This window comes from Pezoporus flaviventris, unplaced genomic scaffold (assembly GCF_033815535.1).
Source record: "Pezoporus flaviventris isolate CSIRO_AGI_PZ_B2104156 unplaced genomic scaffold, CSIRO_AGI_Pfla_v1 ptg000006l, whole genome shotgun sequence".
NCBI lineage: Eukaryota > Metazoa > Chordata > Aves > Psittaciformes > Psittacidae > Pezoporus > Pezoporus flaviventris.
The window spans coordinates 20,810,397-20,821,550 of NW_026892554.1; the positions used below are offsets into that span (position 1 = coordinate 20,810,397).

Genomic DNA, 11,154 nt, shown 5'->3' on the forward strand with positions numbered 1-11,154 from the left:
GGAGGAGCTAACCTAGAGAAACAGCAGCCACCTCCCCCAGCAGAGTTCAGTAAAGCAGCTCCGCATCAACGTCTACCAGCAACACCGCGCACCTCATGCCTTGGGGGAAGTTACGAACTTCAGCTTTCTGGTACACCAAATCGCTTGTAAATGCAACGTTGTCCAGTTGCTTTTTTCCTGCATCCAAAGCCTGCTAAGGAAAGGAATACTCAGAGATTGCATTTATGAGCTATTTTTGCCGAGTCTTGCCACCATGTTAATCAGGTTTCAAGTCATGCATGTGCTCACTGGTATACTGAAACACGGACCAGTTACAATTTCCAAATTAGAGGGTTTGGTTTTTTTAAAGTTGATTTTTGCCCAACTGGCCTAATCCAAGCTCCTGCTTTCATTTCACCTCGTTTGTTGTGAGCAGCAATGCACCTGCAGAGGACAGAATTACCTTCTTCTGTCAGTCTTTCCCCCTACATGTGAACTGAAAGACTCGTGAACACATTGTGTGTCCTAAAAACGTTTAGATAATGCCACCTCAAAATGAAATTACTTCTACACAGACACCACCGAGAGCTGTGTTACAGCCTTGGAAGAGTATATAAGCAATTATAGAGCAAGCATGGGTGCTTCCGATTCAAACTGCTATAAGAGACTGTGTAAATGTAACAGTTATCATAAAAGGTAGAAGAACAAATTAAATGTGGATCTCCTTTTACAGTGATACCCAGATTATCACTTGGTCAACATCTAAACCCCCTCCATCACCTTTTAGAATGAAGCAAAAGGTGCTTGTGTTACCAGAATTCCCAAACATGACCTAGAAAACGAATGACAGCTTCCACAACCACAAACCCAGCACAGCACTAACAACAGGAATAGTTTTGCTTATTTGCAGAGAATAGGTAATCATTTCCCACCCGCACAGCACCTCTGGAAGCCCTGAATGAGGATTAAGTCCTGTTTCTGAAACGACTAACAAGAATGTTACAAGAACAACTGACACAGCAACACCACTAAGGACACTTTCCTGGGCACTAGGATGCAGACTATTGCCACATCCTGGCATTGCCTCTCAGGTGTTCCGAGCAACAACATGATCTCTACCCTTCAGTCTTCCACACATCTGTGGTAACAGGTAATGCTGGACAATAACCATTCAGCTGTGAAAAAGGAATTACGATGCATGCATAAACCTTTCCCCAGTTGAAACCAAAGTCTACCACCTTTTCTGACACTACCAGACAGCATTAAACGTGTCTGAAATCCCCGAGTGCATTTCATACTACAGCCATTTCTTGATTTTGTTCTGTGAGAAGAGTCACACAGCTTTTAAAAGACACACGAATTGCCCATCTTTGGGCTACTGAAACAAACCATCAACTCAATCTACCATCCACTTCCCCTTCTTAATACAACTGACATGCAACAAGACAGCACAAGATACAAGAAACTAGATGCTAGTGACACAGGTAGTTCACCAAATGTGTTGTGATTTGAGGTTCAGATCACAAATTAAATCCAGCTCCTTTGTATCCCAAGGGAATCATGCAGTGAGTCCACCTTTGCATTTGGTCATAACTCAACAGGGCACTTGATACCGCCAGTAGGTGTGAGGCAGAACCTACAAAGGCCAATTCTGATTTTGGTTTTGTTTTTTATCGAAATGAACACCCTCAGCCCATCACACCCCCTCCTCCACTCACCTTAACCAACAGCCCTCAGCGTGCAGGGGAAGAATGACACAGTTACTCACATTACAGCGGCTAAACTAGATTTAAGCAAACAATATGCTCCACGTGTTAATCTGTAATCATAACAGAAACAATAAGTTGAGAGTCTTTTAAGGCCTTCTGCATAAACAGGAATGATTCGCTCACAGGCTTAAATTTGGGAAAAACATTTCTTTAAGGTATCACAAGACAGAAATAAAGGCAAAAACCTGTTTCTTTCAGGTCATTTTTGTTCTAATAAAAAAGCAAAGGACATCCTTGAAAATATTACGCTAAGGTAATAATGCCTATGCCTGACAAATGTGAATGCAAAGATGAAGCTCCAGAGCATCAGCTCAGCCTCTGCTATGGAGTCATGACCAGTGGTGCCTCCACAGCAGGTTCCATGGAGAACAAAAGGGGACAGATCAAAATGCATGTGTAGACCAGATCAAGGACAGACACTTTCAGCAACCATAACACTGGCTTTTTTCCTTTAGACTGATTTCTGCAGTAAAATAAAAAGCTGGTAACAATAAATAAAACCATTGGAAAACACTATGCTATTTAGAAAAACAACACTTCAGATTTGGGGCAGAAATGGCTGTCACCATGAGCACAAGATCCTCCAATTGAGCTGAACCAGAAACAGCTTTTAACTAGCACTACCTATAAGGAAGAACATATCAGATCCTGCTTTGGATGCATTTGATGACTGGGTTCTTGCCCTTCCGTGTTCAGAAACTGTCTTCTCCCTCCCAAAAAGCCTCAAATTTTAAATATGCAAACCTCTGTTCAGATGTTATGGCATTACCTTGCCGATTCCGACTCCTTATTTTAGGCTAGGCCTACAATATTTACATCACCTATGAGGAGTACCACTTGTCTGTACTCAAAGATGACAAATTGTGAGGTGAAGAACACTGATTCACACTGAATAAACCTGTCTGGTAGTTTTAAAATACTTACCCTTGTGGAAAAGAAGTGCAAGATGAAACTTGCAGCTTTATTCCCACTTTGGAACCAAACAAATGAGATTGGGGAGGGGGGGGGGGGGGGGGGAAGCAGCAAACCAGAAGTCATTAAGACTAAATTGAGAATTCATTACCAATCTAAAAATGATTTTTTACAAAGCACTTTAGTAGCAAATTGTTTTCAAAATAATAATGAATGCTTTCTGACTAAATTTTAGTCTATAGATGTGAAATGAGTATGCTGTAAGACATCATAACATTAAAGATAAATATGGTGTCATAAGACACAAGGCTTATTTCATTCACAGTACTTTTGGTGTTCAAACACTGAGGCAATCTCTATCCCCACCAGAAAAAGCAGCCTCCTTCCCCACATGCTCACATCACCCTCTCCCTTCTGCTAACACAAGTTCTCAGGCAGGCACATGGTGCAGCAGAGTAGGGAACCCATCCAATTCCCTACGTCCTCCACAAATGCTTGTGAAAGCAAATGGAAGGGCATAGTATGCAGGTCCTCCTCCTTTGAATGGCACTGCCAGTTTGAAATGCTGGAACTAAGCACATGAAAACAGGATTAACATTTGGCTAGGACTCCCTATCTGCTGTGCTTCCTATCTGCCCAACCACATTTCTAATAAAAGATTCACAAACTGATAACAAAATACCTGGATTTTCTGCAACCAGAGCACTCACAGCCCAGCACTGAAAAATCCCAATTCCAGCTGCACAGGAGCATACGACAAACTGTTCAGGTGTCCCATCACATCAAAGCACATTTCTGGATGCAGTTTTCCATTATTTCCAGTTCTCTTACACATACTTCCTTGTCTGTTTTCAAACAGGAACATTTGGCTTTATAAATTCCTTTCGGAAAGATTTCATCCTGTTAATTCCCAGCTTTCCTCTCTGCTATCTACAACCCTGCAACAGCCAGCGGTTTCAAGCAAGTAATTCTTTTTTCTAACCAGTGTGACAGTAACCACTTAAAATTTAGAAGGCAAGCTATACTCTGCTCCTCAGTACATGCACAAGAGGCTTTAAAAGTCATGACAGGTCTAATGACTTCAATGACTTTTGGCAGCCTGTTCTACTTTTAGAAGGGATATGCCAACACCTCTATTTGTGGCCCTCGCCTATCTCGATACAGTTACATTATAAGGTTTCACTACGGAGCAGTGTTAAGAAGAGATGTTCAGGTTCATGAAGTACAGGGGGAAACTGAGAAAGGTGAGGTTTATAGAGAAGGACTTGACTCTACTTCGGCCCAAGCAGAAGCAAGCTGCTGGGCCATTACACTGAAAACTGAGCTGAAAAAAGAGCTGGAAGTTGCCTCCGAGTGCTGCAGCCTGTTACTGATGTCAGTAGCACCACGGTGTTGCATGCAGAACATCAAATAGATGGAAACTGTAGAAAAGCACAATGTCTGTTCAAAACTACATGAAGTCTAACTTAAATAGTTCAATAGGAAAGAAACACCAGTTAAGCCTATATTGTTAGAAACCTCAAACTTCACAGTACCATACACATAGTAGCAGCACTGCATTTTTCACCTCTAGGTCACCACCACCATCAGACACATGTCAAAAGGGTTAAAAGCACATCAAAGAAGATAAATTTATCAAAGTGTAATAATAATACTAATGGAAGACAACTGTGCTGGCTACTGACAGATGCTTTGACCCAGTGTCACAAAATGTGACAGCTTCAAGGCATGTAAAAAAGACATCAAATAAAAACAAAGGTAAAATATGAAAAGCCCACAAATACATAAGGACAGAGCTAGAATCAAAAACACTCAGAAGCTGTCCTTGCTTCTAAGCCAAAGATAAAAAAACATAAATAGGTGGCAAAGTTCAACAGAGTCGTATGGAGCAAGCAGAATTACCACCTCACTGGAACCCAAAAGTATATAAAGTACATTGGTGGTTAGAAAACTAGGGAGAGATTAAGCAAAATCTGAAGTGAAAAGTGAAAAAGCCCAGCAAGTATATGCAGTCGGGGGGGGGGGGGTAAGGCAATAGTTAAAAAAAACAATTAACAGAAGCACAGCAAGATTTACAGGTAACAATTAAAACTTACCTATTTTAACTACAAAGCGCAGTAGCACATTAAAGTGGTGGGCAATTTAACCACAGAACAGTTTTTCCACTTTTAAAAGACCTCTGGAGTAAACAATATGGTGAGGGCATACCAAAAATTATTGAGCTCCTATGAGATACAAAGTAACCAAACTGTCAAAATTCATACTATAAAAAGAAGTCATTCACGTGAGCCAACACCTATCTAGTGCACCAGGGAAAAAACGTCAACAGATTAAAACTTGCAAATGAAGAAATTCAGCTTAAGCAGAGCATTTGAGTTGCTTCTGTGGTAAGCAGTACCGAGCCAGCTGCTCCAACTACTCAACAGCAGAGAAGATTCACTGCTAATGTATGCAGAAGGACGTGTTTTGAAGGAAAAAACTGCTATCCTGCAATTCACTGTTTCCTGATCAACTTACCAACTCAAGACAAGGTTTTACTGAACTCTATCAAAACTAGACTGCAAAAGGAATAGCAAAAATAAAACCTTAACATCATAGAGCATCCATAGGTTCCTTCCTAAAAAAGCCATGCTCGACCCTGGTCACATCACAATAGCGAACCAAAGCTGAACTGGGAAAGCCCAAAGACTGGCAATAAGAATCAGCAAACACCATAAAAGAATGCACAAGTCTGTATTTGGAGCCCAGCGAGCTCCCAAGCTGGAGAGCCCCTTCAGAACAGTGCCCCAAGGATTTCAGCTGTGCCAGTCTTCCTACTAACACGTCCAATCCCTTTCAGGTACCCCAAAAGATCCAGAAGCCAGGAGCAGAGTGATACTGGCCAGTCACAGTGTAAAAATATAAACTCCTTTTGCTCTGTAGCAATTTACTTCTTAATCGGATTGTTAAAGGGGCATTGAATAGTTTTCATTAAAATTAAATACTGAATCACTTTCTACACAACTCAAACATCTCGTGGCTGTTGCATACTCCAGGGAATAACCCAAACTCCAGTAAAGTTCAGCAGCAGAACCCTCCTAATTCCTCAGTTCCTTCATTCCCTTCGGTAAGGGCAGCTTTAAAATATATATATATTTATATATATATAAAGCTATTTTAATTGATGCAAAAAGAACTTCTCATTAATTGATAGTCTGCTTATTTTGTAAAATTAAGATATTCTCTTCAGGATGAATACTAAGTGGTAAAAAAGCCATTTAAAATTAAAGCACCTAATAGACCATAATAGACCATCTAAAGCCTGGCTTTCAGATTTCCTAAAGAACTCTGCAACGACATGCATACAAATTGTGTTTATCTATTTATATGGAATTAATCAGGATTACCCCTTTCATCTTGGCAATTTAACTGGAGAACTAGATCAATAGCATCCAATCAGTAAAATATGACTGTTGTTTCACAACGCTGATACATTTTCTCTATTAAGAGCTGTTTTGCCTTTTTTTTTTAGCTCAGCAGCCTTAGAGCACTACATTTAACTGTTTGAGGCACACAGTGCAGCACGCTCAGCTCAAGTGCCACCCTCTGAATACCCGGGCCAGCATCCCTCCACCCAGCACCTAGGCTAAGCAAACACATACTGCTGCCGCAGCTGCCGGTTCCCAGCACTGCACTAAGACTTGAGGGGTTGAACACCCAGTTCTTAACATTCCTAGGGAAACACATAAACCTATTCTGTAACCAGCACTGAAGCTGAACGCATGAGAACCTGCGATCTTGGCTCTAAAGCCAGTTGAATTCTAATACTGCAGGCACCCTGCAAACTAGCTAAGCAGAAGTGGAGCAAAGCTTCCCTTCCACCAGCTGACATCTTGACAGCAGTGCAGATTCCTCATGGGAATTGAGCATTATTTAGTTATCAGCATGAATTCAGTTATACCTCCTCAAAGACAATGCAATGTGAAACTTTAAACATCCCACATATATCAAAACTGTATGCTTAGCCGAGGTAGCTATAAACATATTGTTCTACACTTTATACACAAAATTATTTCCATGCCAAACTAGCGATGGTACAAAAATGTGCTTTCAAGCCTTGTGTCACACTCAGGCTGATGCTGCACAAGGTAAAAAATTTTATAACTTGGGAGGAAAAGCTTAGAAACACCTCACATTGCTCTTTGTGTGGCCTTCTTAAATTCCCCCTCCATTTCCATGCTCACTTAATCACCCTTCTCTTGGTGAGGCATCAAAGCTCAGTTCAGTACCTACAGAGTTGTCCAGTTTCTCTGAAAATCTTTGGTGAATGTTAATGTCTTGTCAAACACGAGGACATTTTAGCATCAGGAATAACCAGATACTCTTATTTACATCAATAAAAATCTGTTGCGTGCGATTTCCTTACTTAAATCACACTGATAATTTAGCAGGAGATAACTAAGCCAAGTGATGAGAGTATTTGTTCACTGGTTTTCACTGCGGTAAGTATTAGGCACTGGTGTGTACACACACCTTGCAACTGTGTGCAATTAACATTTAAATTGGTAGTTTATTAGGACAGCTTCATAAGCAAGTCAAATCATTCTCTTAAACAACTCGCACTGCAAAAGCCACTTTGGCACTGACAGCCAGGGATAAGCAGCAAAGCACCACCACAGCCTCAGCAAAAAGCATCTCAAGCCAAGGATTATTAGAACAGTATTTATTCACCCTTGCAAGAAACATGCTCCAGCATCAGACCTTTCCACTGCTGCCTATTTATACGTGCCAGAAGCAGTGGTGTTGGGCTCTGTGCAGCACAGGAGCTCTAAGTGGTCAAATTGCTTTTAGCAGATCACACACATGAGGCTGACATATCCCAGATTTATAGGAAACAGGGACATCAACTGGAGACCTGCATTTAAGTGACTTGGGATGTAACCGAGACCTGAATATTTCTAACCTATACTTACCTTGTGATATATTTAGAAATAATCAAGTGCACACAAAATGGAAACAAATTATGACTTATGCTTCTAAGGAACCCAGACAATCTATGCTCCCATTTTCTTTACTTCTCACACTTCAGAAGCAGCATCAAAGGGGGAATGGCTTGAACCTGCCAGAGGGGAGACTGAGATGAGCTCTTAGGCAGAAGCTCTTCCCTGGGAGGGTGCTGAGGCGCTGGCACAGGGTGCCCAGAGAAGCTGTGGCTGCCCCATCCCTGGCAGTGTTCAAGGCCAGGTTGGACACAGGGGCTTGGAGCAAGCTGCTCTAGTGGAAGGTGTCCCTGCCCGTGGCAGGGGTTGGGAATGGATGAGCTTTAAGGTCCCTTCAACCCAAACCAGTCTGGGATTCTATGATAGAACAGCACACACTGCACCAATGATCTGTAATCATGTGGCTAAACACACCTGTGCAGTTCTGAGTCTCACACAGCTTTCATGCCCAGTTTCTAACTACATTTGATCACGAACTTCCAAAACTGCCAGTTTATCCTGTAACACCAAAATACATGTTGATTCTGAGGACTTCACAAATACCAGGGAGAGACAGAACAAAACTCCCACTTCTGCATAATCTACCTTGCAATCTTAATGGTGTGCATAGGTTATCACAGCTTTCCTATCAAAAATTAAAAGGGGACACCAACTTCAATCATATACTTACTAATGCAAAACTGTACAAATCAAAATTGTGGTGAGTTTTGAACAGTTAACAGGAGGCAGGATTTAGCTTAATTTGGTCCTTCTCTACTACCGATTTTCTTGGGTTTATTCCCTTAGCTAAGTGAAATATTGTCCCCATTCTAACATCAGTAGCTCATTTTACCTTACTTGCAAAGCAACCAACCAGTCTAGAAAACACACTGATGTTTATATGGAAAAATAAATGAAGTTAAACACTTTTTTCCCCAAAAATAATTCAGCTGCTCTCTTTTCTTCTTCAGAGAGCAATGACTGGTTATTTACAGATGGAATCAAATGTCACCCAAACATACACAGCTACATAGAGAGAATATGGGCTTCCAAATCTATCATTTCTGCTCATTTAGGTCCCCTTCACCAACACCAAAATTAACATTTTTTTCTTCTTGGCATTAAAAACCCTACCATTCCAGACACAGCAAGCAGCAGAGCAGTCTGTACAAGCAGAGACACAAGTCGTGCAGCTCAACTCCAGATAGACCTAGACACTGGGAGTTCCTCTGCCTCTCCAGCCCTTTACACCAACCCAACAAGCCTCTTCTGAGCATGCTAAAGAGATCAAGCTCCATACATGACACAGGACAGAAGGCAGCACTGTCACACTTGAATCTCAAACACAAAGGGGATTACCTTCATGCTTGATGTGAAGTATCTGTACCAGACTCCCTCCTCTCCTACAAGCAAAGAAGGACTTGAGTGTCCCTCTCCCACCTGCCAAATATGAAAGTATGTGGAACATCCTCCAATTAAGAAAAAACACGAATATTCAGGTGGAAAACAGTACAAATGCAAATGGAGTTCATCATTATGCATGAAGGATCTTATCCTCATTAAGACTACCAATCAAGAAAGCCTCTCCCTCTAAACAACCAGTACCAACACCCTCAGGGTGAGGGAAAGCCTGGCATCTGGTCCTCACCGGAGAAGAAACAGGGCAAGACCCATTGACGTGTCACAAAACAGAAAGAGGAGAGAGTAGGAGCTCACCAACTCCAACTTCAAAGGCCTCCATAAGGAAGCTTCCGAATTCCCGCTCTGATAAACAGCCACCTTCAACAAAGGTTTTATGTCCCATATTTTAGCATATCACTTCCCCTTTGCTGACTTAATTCCCACATTTGACTTCAACAGCTAGAACCTCACCTATCAATCTGAATTCCTCAACCATAAAGCATTTTTTAACGTAGCAAAGAGCAACCAACCCAATAACTACAGAGAGCTCTCCACAGAGCAGCGAGTACTGAAAAAGACCTCACACATCAAGAAGTAACCTACCTATTACACACATGCAGTAGATCCTTGAGTCCAAGTACAATACTTTCTAAAATACAAAAGAATAACTGCTGCAGACCTGGAAACTGCAAAGCCTGTACAGTGTAACAGAATAAACACATCCCCTGTCAACAGGAGTCAGCGTACCTGGCTGCATCAGCAGTATTCCTAGGTGAGGACTATCACAGACATTACTGTGTGATTTGGAACAAGACAATTACACCATTTAATAGCAGAGTTTAACCAGTCTCACTTTTCCACCAAGATAAAAACCACTCATTTGAGCAGCGTTTTCCAAATCCCACTTGCAACGAGCTTGCTTTTAAACTATCAGGATGCAGCCTACAGGGGAGGATCTGAAAAGAAAACCTAGCATTCAGCATTCAAGAGCAGGTTTTCTTCTCAGCTCTCTACTAGCTTGTTGCTGACAAGGGGAAAAATAACAAGTTACTTTTCAAAGTCAGTATTTTGCAAAATGTGCAGACAACACCACTGCAAACCTGGGGAACCTTCTATGGTTTAACAGCCTTTTACAAGAGCGTGTTCAGAAAGCTTCCTCATGCACACCCGGTGCTTCATTCACCTGGATGAGATTACGTTTTCCGTAGCCTATAAAGAACCGGGATTCAATAACGGATCGTTAGAGGTAACAATGGTAAAAGGTGTGAGAACGACAGCGGCTGAACCGCTGCCAGACCGCTCATTTCTGGGCTATTGCGGCGCAGCTTCCAGTCAAGTTCCGCTCTCTCCACAGGTTGCCCGACACCTCCTCTCCGGTAAGGGGTCCCTACCGGTTCCAGTAACACCGGCCGGGTCTTCCGAGCCCAGAGCGAGCCCGTTGGAGCTCGCACTCGTCCCAGGTGAGCTCCCGGCCGCAGAGCACGGACCGCAGGTGACTCGCTCCAGCGTTCACGCGGCGGTAACCGGGTTCAGGTGCCTCCCGCTCCCCCCCGCTCCGCGCCAGCGGTGACCGCCCGCTTGCGGAGGCAGCAGTGGCCTCTGCTGGTGCGCGCACCGCGCCGAGCCGAGCCCACACCGTCCGACCGCAGCCCCGCGCCGCCGGGACCCGCTCGGACCGGCACCGCCCCCCCACCGCGACGGCTCGCACCCCCTCAGCGGCCCCCCCCCCGCCACCTCTGACAGGGTCTCGCCCAGCCCCTCACCTGTGAGGAGGCTCTGGGAGCCGCTCCGAGCGGCGGCGCCGGCCGGGTCCGGCTGCCCGAGGAGGAGGGCGATCCAGAGGGAGCCGAGGAGCCGCCGGGCTCTCCCCGCCGCCATCGCTCCGCTCCCCGCGCCCGGCAGCCGGGCACCCAGCGCCAGCCCCTCCCCCGGGGGGGGGCTCCTCCTGCCCGCTCCGCCGGCCGGGGCGCGCTCCTCCGCCGAGCCCCTGCGGCACCCCCGAGGCGGCGGCGCTGGGCGGGCGGCGGGGCTCCCTCAGCCGCCGCGCTGAGCAGCGGGGGTGGCGCGGGCGGTCAGTCCATGGCGGGCCGGTCCCGCTCCCAGCGCCGCCGCCGCCTCGCACGGAGCCTGAGGGG

At 44.3% G+C, this 11,154-nt stretch overlaps 1 protein-coding gene across 9 annotated transcripts in view; it reads right to left on the reverse strand.

The window, feature by feature from the left end:
• Window positions 1–11,023, reverse strand: part of NEO1 (neogenin 1) — a 187,922-nt gene extending 176,899 nt beyond the window's left edge. For 8 of the 9 annotated variants that reach the window (XM_061447366.1, XM_061447365.1, XM_061447368.1 and 5 more), the window contains exon 1: window positions 10,783–11,022. In XM_061447366.1, the coding sequence (XP_061303350.1) occupies window positions 10,783–10,897 (115 nt within the window). In that variant the 5' untranslated portion in view covers window positions 10,898–11,022. Of the gene's footprint in view, window positions 1–10,782 lie in introns of all 9 variants that reach the window. The other variant, XM_061447364.1, reaches the window with a different exon arrangement.
• Between the last annotated feature and the right edge of the window lie 131 nt (window positions 11,024–11,154).